We start from the raw sequence: 23,261 nt of genomic DNA on the forward strand, positions 1-23,261 counted from the left end.
AAGCAGAGGAAAAATGAAAAGAAACCTGTCTGATAAAACTAGCTTTCTTGCTTGTGGTTCCTGCCTTAATCTTCTTGTCAAATCTCTTAGCGCAATAAATTTTGATGTTAAGATTATGAAATCAACATCATACACATGAGGTATTAAATATTAACTGATAGAAAGCTTCTCAAAATAACAAAGCAAGAGGTGTGAAAAGTCCACAAGTCAAAGTGCCCCAGAGAGCTACCATATAGTCACTACAATATACTCACACTCTGCAGAGAATATTCAGATGGCAACAGGCTGATGTTTATTACTTAATTATAAGAAAAATGAATACAATTTACAACTAATTTAAAATGTCAGACCCAAATCTCATAAGATGTTTACAAACTGCGAAGTTATATACCACATTTAATACTTATTCATTAACTGCAGGGGACACTTTTAAATTCGACTGTTCATTATGCTGGTGAACATTTCCATCACTTTGCTAACAAAGCTTTGTGAAAGGATTCATTCTGACTTGTGTACTTCTTTAGACCAAGAGGCATTAACAAGTGCTCCTGATGGCCCAGCCCACTTCTGATAGTCTTCAAACTCATTCCAAGTGCACATAGGTTTTGTCGTTTCTGCGCCTCATTACCATCATCATTAGTTGAAAATTTCTTTCTGTGTTTAATATTAGGTAGAACTCCTTTAAAGTTATGCATAGCATTTTTCTCTGGTGTATCATTAGATAATTCACGTAACATGGGGAACTTATGATCCAGATACTGTGGGTTAAAAATTTCGTGTGATCTTTTAAACTTTGAAAGTTGGCCATTGTTCAGCAGTATATTTAAATAGCACTGTCTTACTCGGCTGTCATCACTCAGTTTAAGTTTACCTAACCCTCTACCAAGAGGTGAGAATGGATCAGCTAGTAATTTATGTTTCTGGGTGGGATTCTTGTCTGAGATAGATTGGGTCAACTGCTTCACAAACTCTCTTACAGTTGTCTGAATGGATAGTTCTGCTGCCCATCTAATATTTTTATCAAAAGAAGTTATATTTGAGAGACTGCCAGAATCTCCACTTGTTTTTAAGCTATCCAAAATACTCTGACAGTTGCTTTTTGTCTCATCTAATTTCTTGCGCCATCCACCAAAAAGTTCCATTGACTTTATACTATCACTTCCATTATGCTTCAGTTTCTTATTTTTTGATGAATGATCTTCAGAAATTCCAGAGTCTGTGCTAGTAGTATCACAATTAAATGCGGTCGCATTTAAGTTAATGCGTTTTGCATCACCTGCGACATGTTCTTGCAACTTTTCTTTTCCGCCATCATTTACTTTAGCTTTCCTCTGAGAATTTATCTTCTTGGTATTAAATTTATTACTTCTTCTAAGCATGTTGTTTGGGAACAACTCATCTTTCCAGTTTGTAACCTCTTCTGTTTCTGCCTCTCCTGCACAGTTCACATCATTTGTCAGTTTTTGTGTGTCAGTCACATCTTCTGCATCCATAGAGTTTGTTTCTTTACTAAGCTGCTTGGCCAAATCTTCAATAAAATCTATGACAACTGGACCAAGAATATCTGTTGGAATCTTTGGTTTTGTTTCATTAATCTTTGCCCTTTCAGTCGTGAAACTGGAGTGATTTTCCACACACATTTTCTTTGTTTCTGATCTTTTATCACTGTTTATAGTTGTACCTGTTTCAAATTTTCGTGTCCGAATGCTTAGGCTTGGCTTGATACCTTTGAGATTGCATTTATTTCCTCGTACAGCAAGAGTCATTCCCAAATATGGAGGAGCAGGTGACACGCGTTGCTTGTAAATACATTCAAACATTCCTGTGTCAGCTCTCTTATCCTGTCTTCTGTCTACAACAACTGAAACATACAAAAAAGAAGTAGATCATACAGGCACAAAATACAAACTCTGCAAAGAAACAAAACAATATGCCATTACTGTCTGAAATGTAATTTGGATAGTGAAAGAATGCCAAATTTTATATTACGCTATGAAACAGTGTTAGTACCATGATAACAGTCATCTATGAACTATACAGATTTCAAGAAAACGATTTATACTTGAGTAACATCTTACCAAGCATGTTATGGACAGTAACGTACAGCTAATCTTAGGTGCATCTTATTAGATCTAATTTTTATATAAATGTGCTGGATGTTTTGTTTTCAACTTACATGAGAAGATTTAGGTCACAATATTAATAATATTTTAATTTTATTTTCAGATGTTACAGTCCATTATTAACAGTACTATCTAACCAACTGCTTGTGAATACATAAGGACCTACATGAAATCAGTTCTTTAACCAGAATCAGAGATTGGTAACTGACTGTATACACAATCTATTGGGGGAACCCAAAATCCTCACAACTACTGACATATTTTAGCAGGAGGGAAAAGTCTCATTTTATACTCAGTAATGTATTTCATGTATTTCACAACATGACACTATGTGAATTTATCTGCTTTGCACACGCTCACATACATAAAATAAATGAGGTGAGATATATCTTGTTGAAAGAGTCTTGTTCCATATCGTGTGATCTGTTGACAACAAGGATCTACAGAACACAAAATAAATAAATAAAAAGAGAAATTGTGCAACCTAATGTATGCAATGAAATCTTGCAGTTATTTTATTCTGAATTCAACACCTAATAACATAGATTTTGTTGCCAAACAGTTTTGAATGCTTACTGAAAGCAAAGGGAATCTGGAGCAAGTATTAGCTACCAGTTGGATCACAGGTGTTTGATAGCTGATGGTCCTCAAATCTGGGGGTTAGCTACAAATAATAGGAGATCTGAATACATAGGTTTGGACTGAGGTGGCAAGATTAGGGGGCAAGGCAGGGTAGCTTATGGTGGACCTACATTAAGTAAACACTACATAAGCTCAATGTGGAGCCTATGTTGAAGCAAGTAAGCACTGATGTAAATGCTGCCCCTGTTGTCTTCTGAGCAGGGATTAGCCCCAAGACTAAAGGAAGAAAGACCTCTGCAAACTTTCAGAAGCCAATACATCTAAAGGAAAAACATGCTGACTGATAGCAAGGTGCTACCAACCTGCCCTGGAGAAATAATTGTTGATACAAATCACAGTAGGGAAGTTCAGAGCAGGTGAGACATAACAAAAAGGATGAGAAGGAAAAAGCTTCCTTTTCATTCATTCAGTGTCTATCCTGACCTGAGGTTTTCTGGGCAACTTTTCTGAACTCTCGTCATTTCTTAAATCTCACCAGTTCTTTCCCTTCAACCCTCTTCTTTTCCCTTCAAGCCTTCTGCCAGAAGATGGAGCCATTGGCTTCAAAAGCTTGCACAGTTCTTTAACCTTTATATGAGTTTTCTTCTGTTGCCACTTGTGGAGTGAATTTTTTTAAATCTATCCAATTATATTATATTTTCATAGTGAAATTTTATTGCTTAAGATGTGCATACACTGATATGCTAAAACAATAAGACCACTGCCCATCCCAATGCTGGATGCCGCCAGGTGGTGTTGCAGGCACATGACGTGATAACAAAAGCATGTAAGTGGAGCTGACACAGATGGGGGGTCACACTAGTGAAGATATAGGCTGCAAATGGTAAAATCCATTGAGATTAGTGACTTTGACAAAGGGTACATTTTTATTATACAGAGCCTGTGACTGAGTATCTCGAAAATGGCAAAGCTGGCCAAATGTTCACGTGAGCATCTACTGAAAGAGCTAGAAACACAGTAAAACTACCACTAAGCACTAAATGGTTAGACATCTACGACTCTTCACAGAATGTGGGGTTTGGAGGCTTGTCCACTCTGTAGAGTATGATAAACGGTGATCTGTGGCATCTCTGCCAAAAGAGCACAATGGTGGTGCATGCACAAGTGTTTCTGAGCACACTGCTCATCACATGTTGTTGAACATGGAGCTCCTTAGCAGACCATCTCTACACAATCACATGTTTATCCAATGACATCATCAATTATGACTGCAGTGGGCATGGGACTATTGGTATTTGACTTTTGATCAATGGAAACATGTCAGATCTTTGGGTGAATCACATTTTTGCTACACTAGGATGATGATCGTCTACACAAATGCCATCATTGAGGTGAACAGTAGCTTGAAACGTGCAGCATGCCACAGACACAGGCTGGTGGGAGCAGCATTATGCTATGGAAGACATTCTCCTGTGCTTGCTTGGGACCTGTGGTTGTAATAGAAGACAACCGACAGCTGCAAATCACCTGAGTCCCTTCACGCTTGATGTCTTCCCCAACAGCAATGTCATCTTTCATCAGTGTAATTGTCTGTGTTTCAGAGCTAGAATCATGCTACAACGGTTTGAGGAGCATTATAATGATCTCACATTGATGTCTCAGTAACCAAATTCACCTGATGTAAATCCTATGGAACCCATCTGGGTCACTATCGGGCATAATTACCGTGTACACAAATTACATGACCTGTGTTAGACATTTGATGCCACATATCTCCACAAACCTACCACCAAACTGTCAGTTCCCTGATATGCAGAATCAGTGATGTATTTTGTTCCAAAGATGTACAAACAAGCTATTAAGTATGTGGTTGTAATGTTTTGTCTCATACTTCAGAAACATACAAAGGGCAGATTTTCCATTGTGATAATCTGCATTACTATTGCCGTTAATTCACTATCAGTATTTAAATTTCAGTTGTACAAAAAAAATATCACAATGATTTGAAGACATGGATGCACAAATAAGTTTTACAATTTCTTTTTTAACTTTCATATCTGATAGTAGCACATGATCAAAAAGATAAAGAAAATGGGAAACATTTTAAGTACAGTAGTATAACTCCAGGACATCTGCTGAGCATTTGTAATAACCTCTATGTAGCCAATACTCATGCAATCTCTATTCCCAACAGTGCTAAATGTCTGTATGTTAAATATGAAGTGGACAGATTTAAGTAAACTGATTTTTTTTTACTTTTTTATTTTTATTTACACATCAAGTTCCATAGGACCAAATTGAGGAGCAAATCTACAAAGTTGTGGAACATGTCAGTACATGAAATTAGAACATAAAAGTAATAACTGATAAAAATAAATGTTTATGAACTTGAAAAAAGTCAGTCCATACATTTAAGTAAATGCAATCAACAATGCAACAAGAATCAGCTTAATTTTTCAAGGAACTCCTTGACAGAATAGAAGGAGTCACCCATGAGGAAACTCTTCAGACTGGTCTGAAAGCATGTAGATTGCTGCTAAGATTTTTGAATTCGAGTGGTAGCTTGTTGAAAATGGATGCAGCAGTATACTTCACACCTTTCTGCACAAGAGTTAAGGAAGTCCGATCCAAATGCACGTTTGATTTCTGCCAAGTATTAGCTGAGTGAAAGCTGCTTATTCTTGAGAATAAGCTAATATTATTAACAAGAAATGACAGTAAGGAATATATATGTTGAGAGGCCAATGTCAAAATACCCAGTCTCGTGAGCAGGGATTGGCAAGAGGTGCGTGAACTTACACCACTTATCGCCCGAACTGCCCATTTCTGAGGCAAAAATATCCTTTTAGAATGGGAAAAGTTACCCCAACATATAATACCATATGACATAAACAAATAAAAATAAGCAAAGTACACTAATTTTCATGTCAAATGATCACTCACTTCAGATACCGTTCAAATAGTAAAAATTGTAGCATTAAGTCTTTGAACAAGATCCTGAAAGTGGGCTTTCCACGACAGCTCATTATCTATCTGAGCACCTAGAAATTTGAACTGTTCAGTTTCACTAATCAAATGCCCATTCTGTGAAATTAAAATATCAGGTTTTGTTACATTGTGTGTTAGAAACTGTAAAAACTGTGCGTACTACGCTTACATACAAGCCCACCTAAAATATGGTGTAATATTCTGGGGAAATTCTCCAACTGCTCTGAGCGCATTCAGAATCCAGAAGACTCCTGCAAACCCATCTTCAGAAAGTTGGAAATCCTTACACTGCCTTGCCTCTACATTCTTGAGACTCTAAAATTTTTCAGAAACCACATAGTTCCAACTGACCCCAGAGTCGTAAAAAATAATAAAATACATGAACACAACACCAGGAAAAATGCAAACCTGCATGTTATACGTACAAACACTCAACTGTGTAAAAAGGGAGCTTTCCACATGGGCCTCCAACTGTCCAACAATCTTCCCACTAGTATTAAGTCCATCGAAGACAACATAACATTTAGCAAAGCCGTGATGTCATATTTGTTGTGTCACTGTTTTTACTCTGTAAATGAATACTTAGAACAGTAATCTTGCTGTTTGTGTTAAATTGAAAACATTGAGCAATATAATACATTAGGATACTATAGGCCTATGTTAATATATGTTAACAATGTTAAATGATATTTTCCGACATATGCAACACACTGTGTACCATCAGATCACATGGAATAAATAAATAAATAAAAATCTTACTGTGATTTAGCATTAATTTATTTTCTACAAGCTATGAACTTAGGTCATGCACTGCACTGTTTGAAACCGAGCCAATGTTGTACACAGCATCCTTTACTACCAAGCTAGTGTCATCAGCAGACAGAAATATTTTAGAGTTACCCATAATACTAGAGGGCATATTATTTATATAAATAAGGAACAGGAGTGGCCCCAACACTGATCCCTGGGGCACCCCGCCACTTGACTGTACCCCCACTCAGACCCCATGTCACAGCCATTCTTAACATTGTGAATAATGACCTTTGGCTGTATGTTGCTGAAGTACGAGGTGAAACATTTGTGATCTACTCCCCGTATTCTGGAATGGTCCAATATCTGGAGCAATATTTTGTGATCAACACAATCAAATGCCTTAGTTAAATCAAAAATATGCCTAGCATTCGAAATCTTTTATTTAACCCATCCAGTACCTCACAGAGAGAAGAGAATATAGCATTTTCAGTTGTCAAATGACTTCTAAAGCTGAACTGTACATTTGAGAGCAAATTGGTGATATAAAATGATCAATTATCCTTACATACACAGCCTTTTCAATAACTTTAGCAAGCACTGATGGCATAGAAAGAGGTCTAAAATTATCTACATTATCCCTTTCTCCATTTTTATAAAGCAGGTTTACTACTGAATACTTTAATCACTCAGGAAACTGACAATTCCTAAAGGAAAAACTACAAATATGGCTAAATACAGGGCTAATATGTGCAGTACAGTACTTTAATATTCTGCTAGGCACCTCATAATAACCATGAGAGTCCTTAGTCTTCGGTGATTTAATTATTGACTCAATCTCCCTCTTGTCTGTATCACAGAGAAGTATTTCAGACATCAATCTTGGAAAGGCATTTGCCAAGAAAGTTATATGATTCCCTATAGAAACTAAATTTTTATTTAATTCACCAGCAATGCTCAGGAAATGATTGTTAAATACTTTACATATATCTGTTTTATCAGTAACAGAAATATTTTTACTGTGAACTGACTTTATATTGTCGACCTTGTGCTGCTGACCAGACACTTTCTTCACAACTGGCCATATGGTTTTAATTTTATCCTGTGAATTAGCTATTCTATTTGCATACCACATACTCTAATAACATTTTTAAGCACCTTACAATACTGTTTGTAATGGGCTACTGTAGCTTGATTGTGACCACATCTAACATTTTGATATAATTGCCACTTTGTTCTACTCAGGAGAAGTTGAGAGTGCAAAATTCTTGGGATTACAACTTGATAATAAATTCAGTTGGGAGCAACATACTAACTAACTGCTAAAGTGCCTAAACAAGTCTGTATTTGCAATGCAAATGATGTCAGACATAGGAGATACAAATATAAAAAAAAAACTGGCATATTTTGCTTATTTTCACTCCATTATGTCATATGGTATCATATTTTGGGGTAACTCCATAAACACAGAAAAATTTTTTAGAGTACAGAAGTGTATAATAAGAGCATTTGAGTAGTGTAAATCCAAGAACATCATGTCGAAACCTATTCAAAGAATTGGGCATATTAACCACAGCTTCTCAGTATATTTATTCCTGAATGAAGTTTTTTGTAAATAATACATCTCTTTTTCCAACTAACTGCTTAGTACACAGTATCAATACTAGGAATAAGAACAGTATACATAAAGATTTAAATCACTTACTCTTGCCCAGAAAGGAGTCCAGTGTTCAGCAACACATATTTTCAAATAAGTTACCAGCAACCATTAAGAGTTTAGTTTCAGACAAGGCACAATTTAAATATAATTTAAAAGAATTTTTGGTGGCCAATTCCTTCTATTCCATCCATGAGTTTCTCAACAAGTGCAGTAGACCATTTTAATGAAAATTTATCATACTTTAATTTTTGACAATACTTGGTTGTAACAGCCAAGTAACTACCTACTGTGTGAATGGTGGCTGTATGGAAAGCAGATGTAAGTCTTAAGTCTGTAAATAGTGGAAGTTATTTTAAATCTCGTACATAATCTGACTGTTCTTAACTGAGGATCACTGAAATGAATAATTTACTTTAATTTTTGACAATAGTTGGTTGTAATAGCCAAGAAACTAGTAATTGTTTGAATGATGGATTTAATGAAAGCAGATGTAAGTATTAAATCTGTAAATATTAGAAGTTTAAATTTAATTCATGTACATAATTTTACTGTTTATCGACTGAGGCTCATTAAAATTAATGAAACTCAAATTTTTCTAATTACATTTTTGTAATGTGTTTATCTGACATGTTCCACACCCAGGAGGATTCCCTCTGTTATGGGTCTATGGAATGAATAATTAATCTAATCTAATCTAATCTAACCTACATATCCTTATCCCACTAGTCAGCCACTCGGGCTGCCTATTACTGCTAGTACCACATTTAGAATGTTCTAATAGAAAGCAACTCTCAAAGAGCATGAGAAATGTGTTAAGGAAAGCATTATATTTATCATCTACATTATCGGCACTATAAACATCTTGCCACTCTTGTTCCTGGACAAGGTTTAAAAAACTCTCTACTGCTGCAGGATCAACTTTCCTACATAGTTTGTAATTAAATGTGGCATTTGTTTGAGTACTAAAGCCTTTTAGTGTTAAAATTTGTGCAGCATGGTCTGAAAGGCCATTCACCTTTTTACTAACAGAATGCCCATCTAGTAATGAAGAATGAATAAAAATATTGTCTATGGCTGTGCTACTGTTCCCCTGCACCCTCTTTGGAAAAAAACACTGTCTGCATCAGATCATATGAATGTATGAAATCTGCCAACATCCTTTCTCTTGGACCATCAGATGCAAAATTTATATTGAAGTCACCATATATAACTAATTTCTGGCACTTCCTACAAAAAGTGAGTCAAGAACCCTCTCAAGCTTGAAGAGAAATGCTCTGAAGTTAGAGTTAGGAGACCTATAAACAACAACAATTAGAAGTTTAGTTTCACTAAATTCAGCTGACACTGCACAACATTCAAATATCTCTTCAGTGCAGTACCATGATACGTCTATGGACTCAAACAGAATACTGTATTTTACTTAAACAGCCACTCCCCCACCCTGCAAGGAACTCCTTGAAAAACAGCCAGCTAACGTGTATCATGGTAAAGGAAGCCTCTGAATTGTCAAACTATTTAAGTGGTGCTCTGATATACCAATAATTTCAGAGTCATCATCTATAAGCAGTTCACTAACTTTATCTCTAGTACCTCTTATATTTTGATGAAATATGCTAACTCCGTCTCTACTTGGATACATTACATCCTCTGAAGGTGAGCCCTTAGTTAGAGGGACTTCCTTTAAGAAGGTGTACCTATCAGCTGACTTCAATCTAAAAAAGGTGCAGTTCTAATGCCAACTACTACAGGAAGTTTTCTATGAGTGATCCCACCACCACCACCACCACCCACTACACTGTTACCTATAAGCTTTGCCAGCCTCCCCTTCCCATACCTATTGAGGTGCAGGCCATGCCTTGTGAAACCTGATACACTGATAGCTCCAACTGGGGCCACCGAGATGTGACCCATGACCTCTGTCATCAGCGCCCTCCCCAGCCCCATGTTAACACGCTTAACAGCTGCATTAAGATGAGAATGATCATGATGCTGAAAGAGTTGCACAAAATGCACATTAGTGCCACCAGTTTGAGTAGCTGTCTTTAGCAGGTCACCACCTACACTGCTCCCTGCTCCACCCACTATCACTACCTGATCCTCCTTCGTTAAATTCCTACATAATTCCCCTATACTGTCAGTCAGTTGAGCCAACCCTGCACTAGGCTTCACAATGCTGGGACCTGGTACTCACTCCCCAACACTCCCTGCAACTACTGGCCCACACCTCTACCATGCGAACTACCTAGAAGCAGAACCTTCTTCTTTCTGTTAGGCTTTGCAACTGACCTAGGCCTCCTGACTGCTGAGGATTGCTGTACGTTCCCTACATCTACAGCTACACGAGGCTCCTCTCCACTCAACTCTGAGAGTTGGTCAAATCTATTGCATATATGTGAAGTATAGCTGTCTGAATACCTCCTCTTTCTAACTGCCTTCTTGCCAACTGCCACTTCCCATTCCCCAACATCCTTCCCCCTCCTAAACATATCTAGTTCCTCCTTTGTGCATTGTAACTGCACCAGAAGCACACAGGTCTTATGCTCCTGCTCCTCTATCAGCTTATTTCTACTACAGATTCTGCATTCCCAGGAGAGGATCTTGCTAGAATGCCCACTGGCTTCCCCACTGCATTCCCCTCAATGAAAATACTTTGAACAAATCCCACACTGTAACCCACTACTCACAAACCTCTGACAGAACCCACGCTACTTCCATGGTAAAATTTTACAGTTACTGTAGGGGGGGGGGGGGGGGGGGGGGGGGGGGGGGGAACTGTACACCTTTGTTACCAAAGTTCAGTTACACCAGTATAACTATTTATAGAACTATAATAGAGGGAAACATTCCACGTGGGAAAAATATATCTAAAAAGAAAGATGATGAGACTTACCAAACAAAAGCGCTGGCAGGTCGACAGACACACAAACAAACACAAACATACACACAAAATTCTAGCTTTCGAAACCAACGGTTGCCTAGTCAGGAAAGAGGGAAGGGGAGGGAAAGACGAAAGGATTTGGGTTTTAAGGGAGAGGGTAAGGAGTCATTCCAATCCCGGGCGTGGAAAGACTTACCTTAGGGGGATAAAAGGACAGTTATTCACTCGCACACACACACATATCCATCCGCATATACAGACACAAGCAGACATTTGTAAAGGTTACCTTTACAAATGTCTGCTTGTGTCTGTGTATATGCAGATGGATATGTGTGTGTGTGCGAGTGTATACCTGTCCTTTTTTCCCCCTAAGGTAAGTCTTTCCACTCCCGGGATTGGAATGACTCCTTACCCTCTCCCTTAAAACCCAAATCCTTTCGTGTTTCCCTCTCCTTCCCTCTTTCCTGACTAGGCAACCGTTGGTTGTGAAAGCTAGAATTTTGTGTGTATGTTTGTGTTTGTTTGTGTGTCTATCGACCTGCCACCTATTTATAGAACTAACAATAGTGCTTTCAAAGTTCTCTGTCTACTAAGAAAGCAACTACTTGTATTAATACTACTACACCACAGGTAATACCAATACCAATAAAACTTTACAAAATTACTAGCTAAAACCAAAAATTCGAACAAAGTTAAAACACTGAATGAAAATTTTGCTGAAATATTTCACTAGAAACAATAAGAAATGTCAGCTGAAAACTAAAGCATGAAATTTACTAAATGACTTCAATGCACAGAAAACTCTAAAAAACACAGTGAGCGAATGTTTTCAAAAAGTCTATTAAATTATTATTTCACCACAAACAGCATGAAAAATCACTGAAAACTGTATAACTGTACAACAGTGCACAACTAGGTTTGTCAGTACTTAGCTTCCTTTATAACTGTTACAGCTGCTCTGCATACTGCAAAATGCAAATACATTACTGAGGCATGAGACTTAGATGAACAAAATTAAAATTATGATTTCCATACTCTTCACAGTCAACAGGCTGGACAAATACTACAGTGCCATATTGTACACCTTTGCCAGCCATGTTAATATCAATCCAATGTGTGGGTGTTTGAAGGACAACATTTAATATTTGAGACAATGGGAGACAATTGTGGCTCTGTGTATATTTGTTTGTGCGCTCAGACTTTGTATGAAAGCTAAGAAATTTATCTTCCATTCTATGTGCCTGTCCCCTGCTTTGTGGCTATTGTGTTTCATGTGTAGTGGTCTATGATTATATGATTGTACAAAAAATTTAAGAAAATGTAGCAGACAAGTAAATCAAGGTAAAACAAACATTGGTAACAGCTATCTGGAGAATAAAGTTTTACTGATTTTTTTTCAAACTTGAAATTTTGTTTTCAGCACCTTGAAATTGAAAAAAAAAAACAAAAAAAAAAAACATTTTCAGGCATTAAATGCTTGTAGTCCATGTTGTTGTTGTCTTCAGTCTGAAGACTGATTTGTTATGGCTCTTCATGCTAGTCTATACTGTGCAAGCTTCATCATCTCTGAGTAACTACCGCAACCTACATTCATTTGAACCTGCTTACTGTATTCATGCCTAGGTCTCCCTCTACAATTTCTACCCAGCTCACACTTCCCTCCACTACTACACTGACTATTCTTTGGATGCCTCAGGAGGTCTCCTATCAAACAATCCCTTCTCTTAGTCAAGCTTTTTTTCTTTCATTTTTCCTCAATTTCTCTCAGTATCTCCTCCTCAATTATTTGATCCACCCATCTAATTTTCAGGATTCTTCAGTAACACCACATTTCAGAAGCTTTTATTCTCTTGTTTGGATCCTTATCAGTCGCATTGCACTTCCATACAAGGCTACACTCAGATATACCTCCAGAAAAAACTTCCTAACACTTAATTTTCATTAAGTGTTAATAAACTTCTCTTTTTGAGACACACTTCGCTTTTCTAGTCTGCATTTTGTATCCTTTCTACTTCAGCCATTATCAGTTGTTTTGCTCTCCAAGTAGCAAAACTCATCACCTAATCATAATGTCTAATTTCCTGATTTAATTCACTCAGCACTGCCAGATTTGACTACATTCTATTACCCTTGTTTTCGATTCACAGCTGGGTTGAAGAGTTTATCTGCTCAGGGACTGGGCGTCGTGCTGTTCATAGCACCATTTCATCATCACTGACACGCATCCACAGATGGGGTCCCCCTACCAAAAAAATGCCATACAGTTATTTAATTTCACTTTGGTTGGTGATCATCTCATAACCATTTTTTCATACACTATCTGTTCCATTCAATTGCTCTCCCAAGGCCTTCCCCATCCTGGCAAGAATTACAGTGTTATCAGCAAAGCTCAGATTTGTGTTTTTTCTATGTGAACTTTAATTCCTTTTCCAAATTACTCCTCAGTTTCTTTTATTGCTTGCTCAAGGTACGGAAAATATGAGAGATAGGTTACAACCCTCTCACTCTTTTCTCAATTACTGCTTGCCTTTCATGTCCTTTGACTCTTACAACGTTTCCCTAAATCAACAAATGTAGGTTCCTCTTTCTCCAACTAATCATCTACGATAAGACGTAATGTCAGTGTTGTCTCATATATTCCTACATTTCTTTGGAACCCAAACTGATCTTCATTGGGATCTCTACCAATTTTTTTCCTTCTTCTGTAAATTTTGGAATCATAACTTATTTTCCTGATGATCTGACAGTATTCCATCTGTCAGCATCTTTGTAATTATTACATTCTTTCTTGAAGTCTGATGGTATTTTCTCTGTCTCATACATCTTGCCTACTACGTCAAATAACTTTGTCATAGCTGGTTCTCTTAAAGATCACAGTTATTCGAGAGAATGGCATATATTCCAGGGTCCTTGTTATGACTTAGGTCTTTCAGTGCTCTGTCAAATTCTTCTTATATTATATCTCCTATCCCATCTTCTCCTTCTTCCTCTCCCATTTCTGTGTCCTCAAGTTTGTTCCACTATAAAGACTCTATATAAATTCCTTTCACTTTTCTGCTTTTGTTTCTTTGCCCAGCAATGGTTTACCATTTGAGATCTTGATATTCATGCAGCCACTGCTGTTATCTCCAGAGACCTCTTCAGTTTCCCATAGGCAGCTCTTATTTTTCTCCCAGCTTTGCATGTTCCTCCAGCCTTGCAGCTGTCTCTAACCATTCCTGTGTAGCCGTTTTGCATTTCCTGTCAATGTCATGTTTCAGAAGTCTGTATTTCCTTCAACTTCCTTTTTTATATTTGCTCCTTCCATTAATTAAATTCAACATCTCCTGTGTTATTCAAGGGTCTCTACAATGCCTTGTTTTTTATGTACATGATCCTCTGCTGTCTTCAGTATTTCATTTCTCAAAGCTGCCCATTCACCTTCTACCATTTTCCTATGCCAGTCCAATGTTGCCTAATGCTCCCTCTGAAGCTCCCAAAAAAAAAAAAAAAAAAAAAAAGTCACTTAATATACATACTAACTTTCTAAAACATAATGGATGCTCTGTGTTTAAAGCATTTTTTAACAGAGGCTGAAGTGGTGATTACCTTAAAGGGTCAACAGCTGTGGCAGCACAAATACACAAAACATTATGAAATGATTTGAACATGAAGCCATTCTATACAATAGTACCAGGTGGTTACAATTAAACTTTCCCTATTTAACATGTTATAATTGTGGAAATACTGACCCTACGACATATCTTAGAAGCTAGATTAAGGAAAGGCAAACCTACATTTCTAGCATTTGTAGACTTAGAGAAAGCTTTTGACAATGTTGACTGGAATACTCTCTTTCAAATTCTGAAGGTGGGACAGGGAAAATACAGGGAATGAAAGGCTATTTACAATTTGTACAGAAAGCAGATGGCAGTTATAAGAGTCGAGGGACATGAAAGGGAAGCAGTGGTTGGGAAGGGAGTGAGACAGGATTGTAGCCTCTCCACGCTGTTATTCAATCTGTATATTGAGCAAGCAGTAAAGGAAACAAAAGAAAAATTTGGAATAGGTATTAAAATCCACAGAGAAGAAATAAAAACTTTGAGGTTCGCCGATGACATTGTAATTCTGTCAGAGACAGCAAAGGAGTTGGAAGAGCAGTTGAACTGAATGGATAGTGTCTTGAAAGGAGGATATAAGATAAACATCAACAAAAGCAAAATGAGGATAATGGAATGTAGTCGAATTAAGTCGGGTGATGCTGAAATGAGACACTTAAAGTAGTAAAGGAGTTTTGCTATTTGGGGAGCAAAATAACTGATGATGGTCGAAGTAGAGAGGATATAAAATGTAGACTGGCAATGGCAAGGAAAGCATTTCTGAAGAAGAGAAATTTGTTAACATCGAGTACAGATTTAAGTGTCAGGAAGTCATTTCTGAAAGTATTTGTATGGAGTGTAGCCATGTATGGAAGTGAAACATGGACGATAAATAGTTTGGACAAGAAGAGAATAGAAGCTTTTGAAATGTGGTGCTACAGAAGAATGCTGAAGATTAGATGGGTAGATCACATAATGAATGAGGAGGTATTGAATAGAATTGGGCAGATGAGGAATTTGTGGCACAACTTGACAAGAAGAAGGGACCGGTTGGTAGGACATGTTCTGAGGCATCAAGGGATCACCAATTTATCATTGGAGGGCAGCGTGGAGGGTAAACACAGTAGAGGGAGACCAAGAGATGAATACACTAAGCAGATTCAGACGGATGTAGGTTGCAGTAAGTACTGGGAAATGAAGAAGCTTGCACAGGATTGAGTAGCATGGAGAGCTGCATCAAAGACCAACAACAACAACAATTGTGGAAACTAATTACTGTACGAGTACCAAACTTGGTAGCATTAATGTCCAGAGTATGGGGTGCATGATTTCCATGTCATAGCACCACTGTCCAGTTCCAACTATGGCCACCACCAGGTGCTATGATCAGTCATCGTGATTCATAGTCTTGCACAATTGACCAAATGCGGTGCACTTGTTGACATGTCAATATGAGCTGGGACAAAAGGAGCAGGGCATTATTGGTGAAGCTCTATTATCAAAACAACAGTAATGCTGCAGCTGCACTTTGAGAATATTGCCGGCTGAAAGGACTATGGAGGGTCCTCTTTCTCCACTTGCTGTGCTGAGCATGATGAAAATTTTTGAATCAATTGGGGAACTGGGCATCACTCCAGGAAGATGCCGATGACTGCTTGCAACACAGGTGGTTGATGAAATCACTGTTGCTACAACAGATAACACTGCAAGCAACTCCCAAGTGTTAGGCAGCATGCGTGCTGTGTCATGACAGTTGAACATCCCATGATCCACTGTATGGAAGGTGCTTCGAACCATTCTCAAATGGTATCCATACAAGATCCTTATTGTACAGCAGCTTGCCACACAGGATGCACAATGATGCATTGATTTCGCTTTCTCGCAAGGACTGAAGTTAATGAGGGCTGGCCCTGAGCTATCCTATGGACAGACAGAGCTCCTTTTTCTCTGATGAGTGAGGTGAACACATAGAACTGCTGAGTGTGGGGATATTCACCTCCAGTCACTGTGCATGAAATTCCTATGTATGGTGAATGTGTCACCATATGGCGTGACTTCATGTCTACATTCATCATTGGCCCGTTCTTATTGGAACAGGTTGGTACTCAAGGACCAAAGATGTGTAGTGTGACTGGACAGTATTACTATGATATGCGTTGCCAACATGTCATACCTGCCCTACAGGAGAGAGACACATTGAACTCAACAGTTTTCATGCAAGATGGGGCCCCACCAGACATCACTCTTGAAATCACCTGCTCCTTCAAAACTCATTTGGAAATGACTGAATTATCAGCCAATTATTTCCAAATGCTTGGCTGGCACAATCACCTGATCTCACTCTCTGTGATTACCGATTGTGGGGATACCTGAAGGACAGGGTTTATCAGGGGAACATTCACACATGTGCTGATCAGAAGCACGGCATATCAAGAGAGGTAGCCAGCATATGTACAGGCTTCATTCTGCTGTGCAGAATGCAATCCTGTGCTTTCAGACTATTCTGGGTGGCATATTGAGCTCCTTTTGTAGCAGTAATGGTATCGCTATATAGTAGTACGATATGCTGTAGCAGCAATTAAAAAGTGTTTCAGTTGAAATGATTCCACATTATTTCTCTTCCTCATGTCCTTGACGTTAATGCTACGAAGTTTGGTACTCATATAGTAATTAGTTTCTGTGTTACAACATGTTAAATAGGGAAAGTTTGATTATAACCATCTGGTATTACTCCACATCCTTCCTGCAGATATTGTGTAGGTAAAAATAAATGACTATGCAGTAGCCACCAGAAAGATCGTGGGAGGCACACATTGGCATGGTGCAAGTAGAGTCCCGTCCACCAGAGGGCACGCGAGAATTCGGATGTGACCTCTGCCGGCATAACAAGAACAACAACAACAACAACTCCGGCAGCACGGGCCGTGCCCAGTCAGTTAACATCGGGCATGCCTAGGACACAGTCACGGTCTACGCTAAGTGAAGTGCGACGTAAACGTGAACAGTGTTACTACACAATTGGCGACGAGTAGGGTCGTTCTTTCGCGTGTTGCGTCGTTGTTCCGGTTTCGCAGCTTCTCCATGGCATAGAGGATTTGGTGCGAGTTTTGGTTGCGCAGCAGACGGAGCTCATGGCCACCATGAAACAAGTGCTTCCGGCGTTGCCCTCCACGCCGTCTGCTCCAGCGCCGTTCCCTCCTCCCTTTCCCCCATATGACGAGACAGCAGAGGATTGGGACGCATATGAACATCGTTTTTAGCAGCATTTCCAGGCATTTCATGTTGCCGATGTGGAGGTATGTCATGCTCTCTTCTTGTCTTGGATATCTCCCTCACTGTATCAAGTTTTGCGGCAGCTAGCGCTGTTGCAGGAACCCTCGTCCTTGTCTTTTGATGCATTGTGTTCATTGCTGTCTTCATATTATCGCCGCCGCACACATGTTGTGGCGGCTAGGGTCGAGTTCTATCAATGCAAGAAACAGCCCCATCAATCTTACCAGGCGTGGGCCGCTACCCTGCATGGCCTTAGTCGCAAGTGTCATTTTGTCACGGAGCAGTCGCGAAAGTCGTATGCCCACGTTATGGTACGTAACGTCATTGTTCGTTCGGCCCCTGATAGGGAGGTCCAGCAACGGGCCCTGCAGTTAGAAGACCCTTCCCTCGAGGAAGACCTGTCCATTGCTCAATCGTATGAAGTCTCTCACGCAGCAGGTCAACAGCTGGAAGCGTGGTGCGACGTCGCGGCGGTTCAGGGCAGCGCGGCCGCGTCCGGAGTGGATGACGTGCGAGCGGTACAATCTGGCCGTTACGGCCGCTCCTGCACGACGCGTAAACAGAATTCCGGCCACCGGCCCCTGTTGCCGTCCTGTGCGTCATGCTATATACGTCAGGATCGGTCAGAGTGCCGCAGCATTGGGCCGTTTGTCGCAAATGTAATAAAAAAGGTCACATTGCTAAAGTTTGCTGCTCAGCCTCAAAAGAATCGAAGGAAGCAGGTACAGAGGACATGGACGTTGACATTCAGGAAGTTTCATTGGACCAGGCTCCTGACGCATCGGCATGCAAACTCTTTATCGAGGTGTCGGTTCGGTCGCGCCGGTTACAACTGCAAGTAGATACGGGCGCGGCAGTTTCGTTGTTGAATGCACAAACTTATTCTGACCTTGGATCGCCCCCATTGGCACCAGTTTACCGGCGTCTACGCGGTTATGGTAAACAGTTCATTCCCCTACTGGGTCAATTCACTACCGACATGACTTACAAATCAGTCACTCGGCCTATTACTTTTATTGTTGTCAGTGATGCGAGCTCCGCTAACCTTTTTGGCCTGGATGCCTTTCAAGCTTTCGGTTTTTCTATCGCTGACACCATACAGTTGGTCTCCGAAGACATTCCCTATCAATCATTGGAATCTTTGATCTCAGACTTTCCAGATATTTTTGAGGAGGGCCTGGGGCGTGTTTCAGATTTGAAGCTCACTTAACGTTGAAGGCGTCGGATCGCCTGCGTTTTCTACGCACGAGGCAGATCCCCTTGGCTCTCCGCCCTCAGGTAAAGGAAGAGCTAGACCGGCTGACAGCCCTAGGGGTCGTTCTTCCCATTTCTTCCAGTGAGCGGAGTTTGCCCCTCGTTATTGTAAGGAAGCCCTCGGGAAAATTACGTCTTTGTGGCGATTTCAAGGCCACCATCAATTCCCAATTGGTGGTGGACACCTATCCTTTGCCTCGTGCTGATGAATTGTTCTCCGCCGTGGCGGGAGGCCAATATTTTTCGAAAATCGATCTGTCGGAGGCTTATCATCAGATACCACTTGATGAGGACTCCAAACGGCTGGCGGTCGTCAACACCCCGTTTGGCCTTTACCAATACCAGCGGTTGGCCTTTGGAATATCCAGTGCCCCGGCGATATTCCAGCGTTATCTTGAGCATGTCATCCCTCATTGTATTAATTACCTGGATGACATAATTGTCACAGGCCGCAGCAAGAAGGAACACTTGCACAACCTTCGCACCCACTTTCTCAAATTCAGGTCTGTGGGCTTGCGTTGCAACCTGCATAAGTCAACCTTCTTCCAACCGTCCATTGAGTATGTGGGCTACACCATCTCTCGGCACGGCATCCAGCCACTAGGAAGTTTGGTCCAAGGTATCGTCAACCTTCCTTGGCCCGCTTCACTGAAAGAGTTACAAGCTTTTTTAAGCAAGATAGCCTATTACCACTGGTTCACTCCTGGGGCTTCCACTATAGCCCACCCCCTGTACTGCCTTCTGCGCAAGGGTGTTCCTTTTGATTGGTCGCCTGCATGTGAGCGAGCGTTCACCTCGTTGAAGGGCCTCCTCATGTCAGCCCCTTGTTTGGCTACTTTCGATCCCCATAAGCCGTTGGTCATGGCTACAGATGCTTCGCAGTATGGGGTGGGGGCGGTCCTGGCCCATCGCAACGCAGATGGTTCTGAGCAACCACTGGCGTTTGCATCTAAAACGCTAAGTCCTGCGCAGGCCCATTACTCCCAGGTGGAAAAAGAGGCTTTGGCCATTGTCTACGCTGTTACAAAGTTTCACCCTTTCTTGTATGGCACGAAGTTTCAGTTAATCACTGACCATAAGCCGTTAATATCGTTATTTGGCCCCGCCTCTCAGATTCCGGATAGGGTGGCCCACAGACTACAGCGCTGGGCCTTGTTCCTCTCTAAGTACCATTATGACATTCATTTTCGCCTCACAGGACAGCATGCCAACGCCGACGCTCTTTCCCATCTTCCGGTGGGCCCGGATCCTACGTTCGATTGAGAGGAGATTATGTGTTTTCAATTGGATGTGGTGTCCCGCCAAGCAGTTGATGGCTTCCCGATCACTAGTTCTCGAGTCGCCAGGGAAACGGCAGCTGACCCGGTTCTCCAGCAAGTAGTTCGCCTCATTCAGCAGGGGTGGTCATCCCGCCCTCCGGGCCGGGCCTCGGACCCTCTTCATAATTATTTTCTTCTACGAGACCGCCTCTTGGTCTTGGAAGGAGTTCTCCTTCTGGCTACCAATGATACAGCTCCTCACGTGGTTGTTCCTGCAAGTTTACGAAGGGAGGTCCTCACGTTATTACATGGGCACTGGGGTGTTTCCCGTACTAAAACCTTGGCTCGCAGACATGTGTACTGGCCTGGTATTGACAGAGAAATTGAGCACTTGGTGGCTGCCTGTTCCCAGTGTGCAAGCCCACAAGCATCTCCCAGGGCAGCGTTCTCTTCATGGCCGCCGGCAACCCAAGCATGGGAACGTGTTCACATCGATTTTGCGGGCCCGTTTCTCAATGGCTTTTGGCTCATTGTCACTGATGCTTATTCCCGATTCCCATATGTGGTACGCTGCTCCTCAACCACTTCAGAAGTTGCCATCCAGGCACTAGCAAAAATCTTTTCGGTAGAAGGTCTGCCAATCACCCTGGTCTCGGACAATGGACCGCAGTTTATTTCGCAGACATTCCAGGATTTTTGTAGGCGCTTCGGTATTCGGCACGTTTGCTCTCCCCCCTTCCATCCACAATTGAATGGGGAAGCTGAGCGCATGGTGTGCACATTTAAGACGCAGATGAAAAAGTATGTGCACAAATTTCCTGCGGAGGAAGCATTGACGTTTTTCTTGACGGCATACCGGACCACACCAATGGGAGAACGCAGCCCCGCAGAGCTCCTCCATGGGTGTCAACCTAGGACTCTGCTGCACCTCCTCCGGCCTGGTCCTCACCAGTCTTCACAAAACAGAGTACCTGGCTTTCCACTGGGTATGTCGGTCTGGGCCCGTGGGTTTGGTCGCAATCCATGTTGGATACCGGCGGTGGTCCTTCGCCGAAATGGCTGCCGGCGCTATACCTTGCAGGCAGGGGACCGGGTGGTACCTCGTCACCAAAATCAGCTACGTCCACGTTCGGGCACCCACGCTCCGACCTCTCGGACACCTCCTTCCCCATTGCCGGCACCTGTGTTGGTTTCCCAGGGGACGTTACCTCCTCTCCCCGCTGTGACTCTGCCGCACTGCGATGGTTCTCAGCCTTGACAGCCTCCAGTAGCTCCAGCACCGGCATCGCCATCATTCCAGATGCCCCAGAGAGAGCTGGCCCCCCTAGCAGGCCCGGTTTCTCAGGAGGCTGGTTCACCTGTGGTCGTCCCTTCCCCATCGTCCGTGCCACTGGGTCTTGCCCCTCCCGGAGGTGGAACAGGATCCAGAGTTCGACAGCTTGTCGCCCGTTCTGTCCCGGGCTCTGGTTGTGGGACGACAGGGGCCTCTTCGTGTGGGTCACTTCGAGCCGTATTCAAAGGTTCCGGCTCGAGGGTTGGCAGATCCCCTCGACTCCGGCCTTCCAATGGATGTGGAGGTCATCGCTCCTGCCCGACGCTCCACCTTCCGATGCAGTGGATCACAGTGGCTTCACCCTCCGAAGGCGGAGGAGTGCAGTAGCCACCAGAAAGATCACGGGAGGCGCACATTGGCACGGCGCGTCACGGACGGTAGTTGCTGCAAGTAGAGTCCCGACCACCAGAGGGCACGCGAGAATTCGGGTGCGACCTCTGCTGGCATAACAACAACAACAACAACAACTCCGGCAGCACGGGCCGTGCCCAGTCAGTTAACACCGGGCATGCCTAGGACACAGTCCCGGTCTACGCTAAGTGAAGTGCGACGTAAACGTGAACAGTGTTAATACAGACTATCTTCTTAATGTATTTGAAATTACAGAAATCAACACTTCTAATCTATTTTGATGTGCAGTTCAAACAACATTAAGATGATTTTGTGTTATACTGGATTAATCAGCAACAGAAACAATGGTAGTCAAATTATGCTTACCTTTAATTACATCTTCCAAACATTGTGAACACATTCTAGCAGTAACACTTGTTGTAGGTGCCATGCATGGGCACGAATTTATCTCTATTAACCATGGGCAGAAATCTTCTGTTACCATGAAATCAGCTCCAAATAGCTCAAATGAATTTCTTCTTTTATCCATGTGATCTTGAGAAGCAAGTAGTGTGCCAATGATACTGGCCCTCATGCCAGGATAGATACATTTTTCCCATCTGTCTGCATGACCTATTGTCCTGCAAAACAATATAGGTATTACACCCTGATGATGTTTTGATACCACATATATTTGTAAAAAGATCTTCATTTGATCAACTCACTATAGAAATGTGGTACAGTCATAAAAAACATTATGAAAATTTACTTTGGTAAAGAATGTATCCATTTTTTATGAGTTTTGATAGTTTGCCAGTATTACCAATAGCAACAAATCATATGATAAAGCTGACATCTATTCAAATTTACTTCAGTAATATTGTGGCACATAATTCTAGTCACAGTGGAGAATGATAGTATAATAAAGAACTGAAAGTAATGAAGGTATGTGCTCTCTCTCTCTCTCTTTCTCTTTTGCTTTACATAGAGAAATGTGGGAATAACATTGTAGCAATGCCATTATAGTACAATTATTGCAAATATGATGACACTATAATGGAAATTTTAGAAAGAAGAGACTAAACTGTAGGTGATGACAATACAGACTTTTGATTACCATAAATTTGAGATACATGAGGAACACCTCTTTACTAGCCGACACATAAAAAGTAATTTGAACAACTATGACTGGTACACAACTATATAAGCAAAGCTGAATGTTTTTTCATGGATTTTTCAAAAGTTCATCTGGA

General features: G+C 41.1%; 1 protein-coding gene across 1 annotated transcript in view; it reads right to left on the bottom strand.

Moving 5' to 3' along the window:
* Positions 1-304: 304 nt before the first annotated feature.
* The window catches only part of LOC126161550 (tubulin glycylase 3A-like), a 156,390-nt gene continuing 133,433 nt past the window's right edge, over positions 305-23,261 (bottom strand). Inside the window, exons 9-10 of the mRNA XM_049917485.1 lie at positions 22,396-22,649; positions 305-1,861 (exon numbers count right to left, since the gene is read on the bottom strand). Of these exons, the coding sequence (XP_049773442.1) occupies positions 468-1,861; positions 22,396-22,649 (1,648 nt within the window). The 3' untranslated portion in view covers positions 305-467. The remainder of the gene's footprint in view (positions 1,862-22,395; positions 22,650-23,261) is intronic.

Source organism: Schistocerca cancellata, chromosome 2 (genome assembly GCF_023864275.1).
Source record: "Schistocerca cancellata isolate TAMUIC-IGC-003103 chromosome 2, iqSchCanc2.1, whole genome shotgun sequence".
Classification (NCBI taxonomy): Eukaryota; Metazoa; Arthropoda; class Insecta; order Orthoptera; family Acrididae; genus Schistocerca; species Schistocerca cancellata.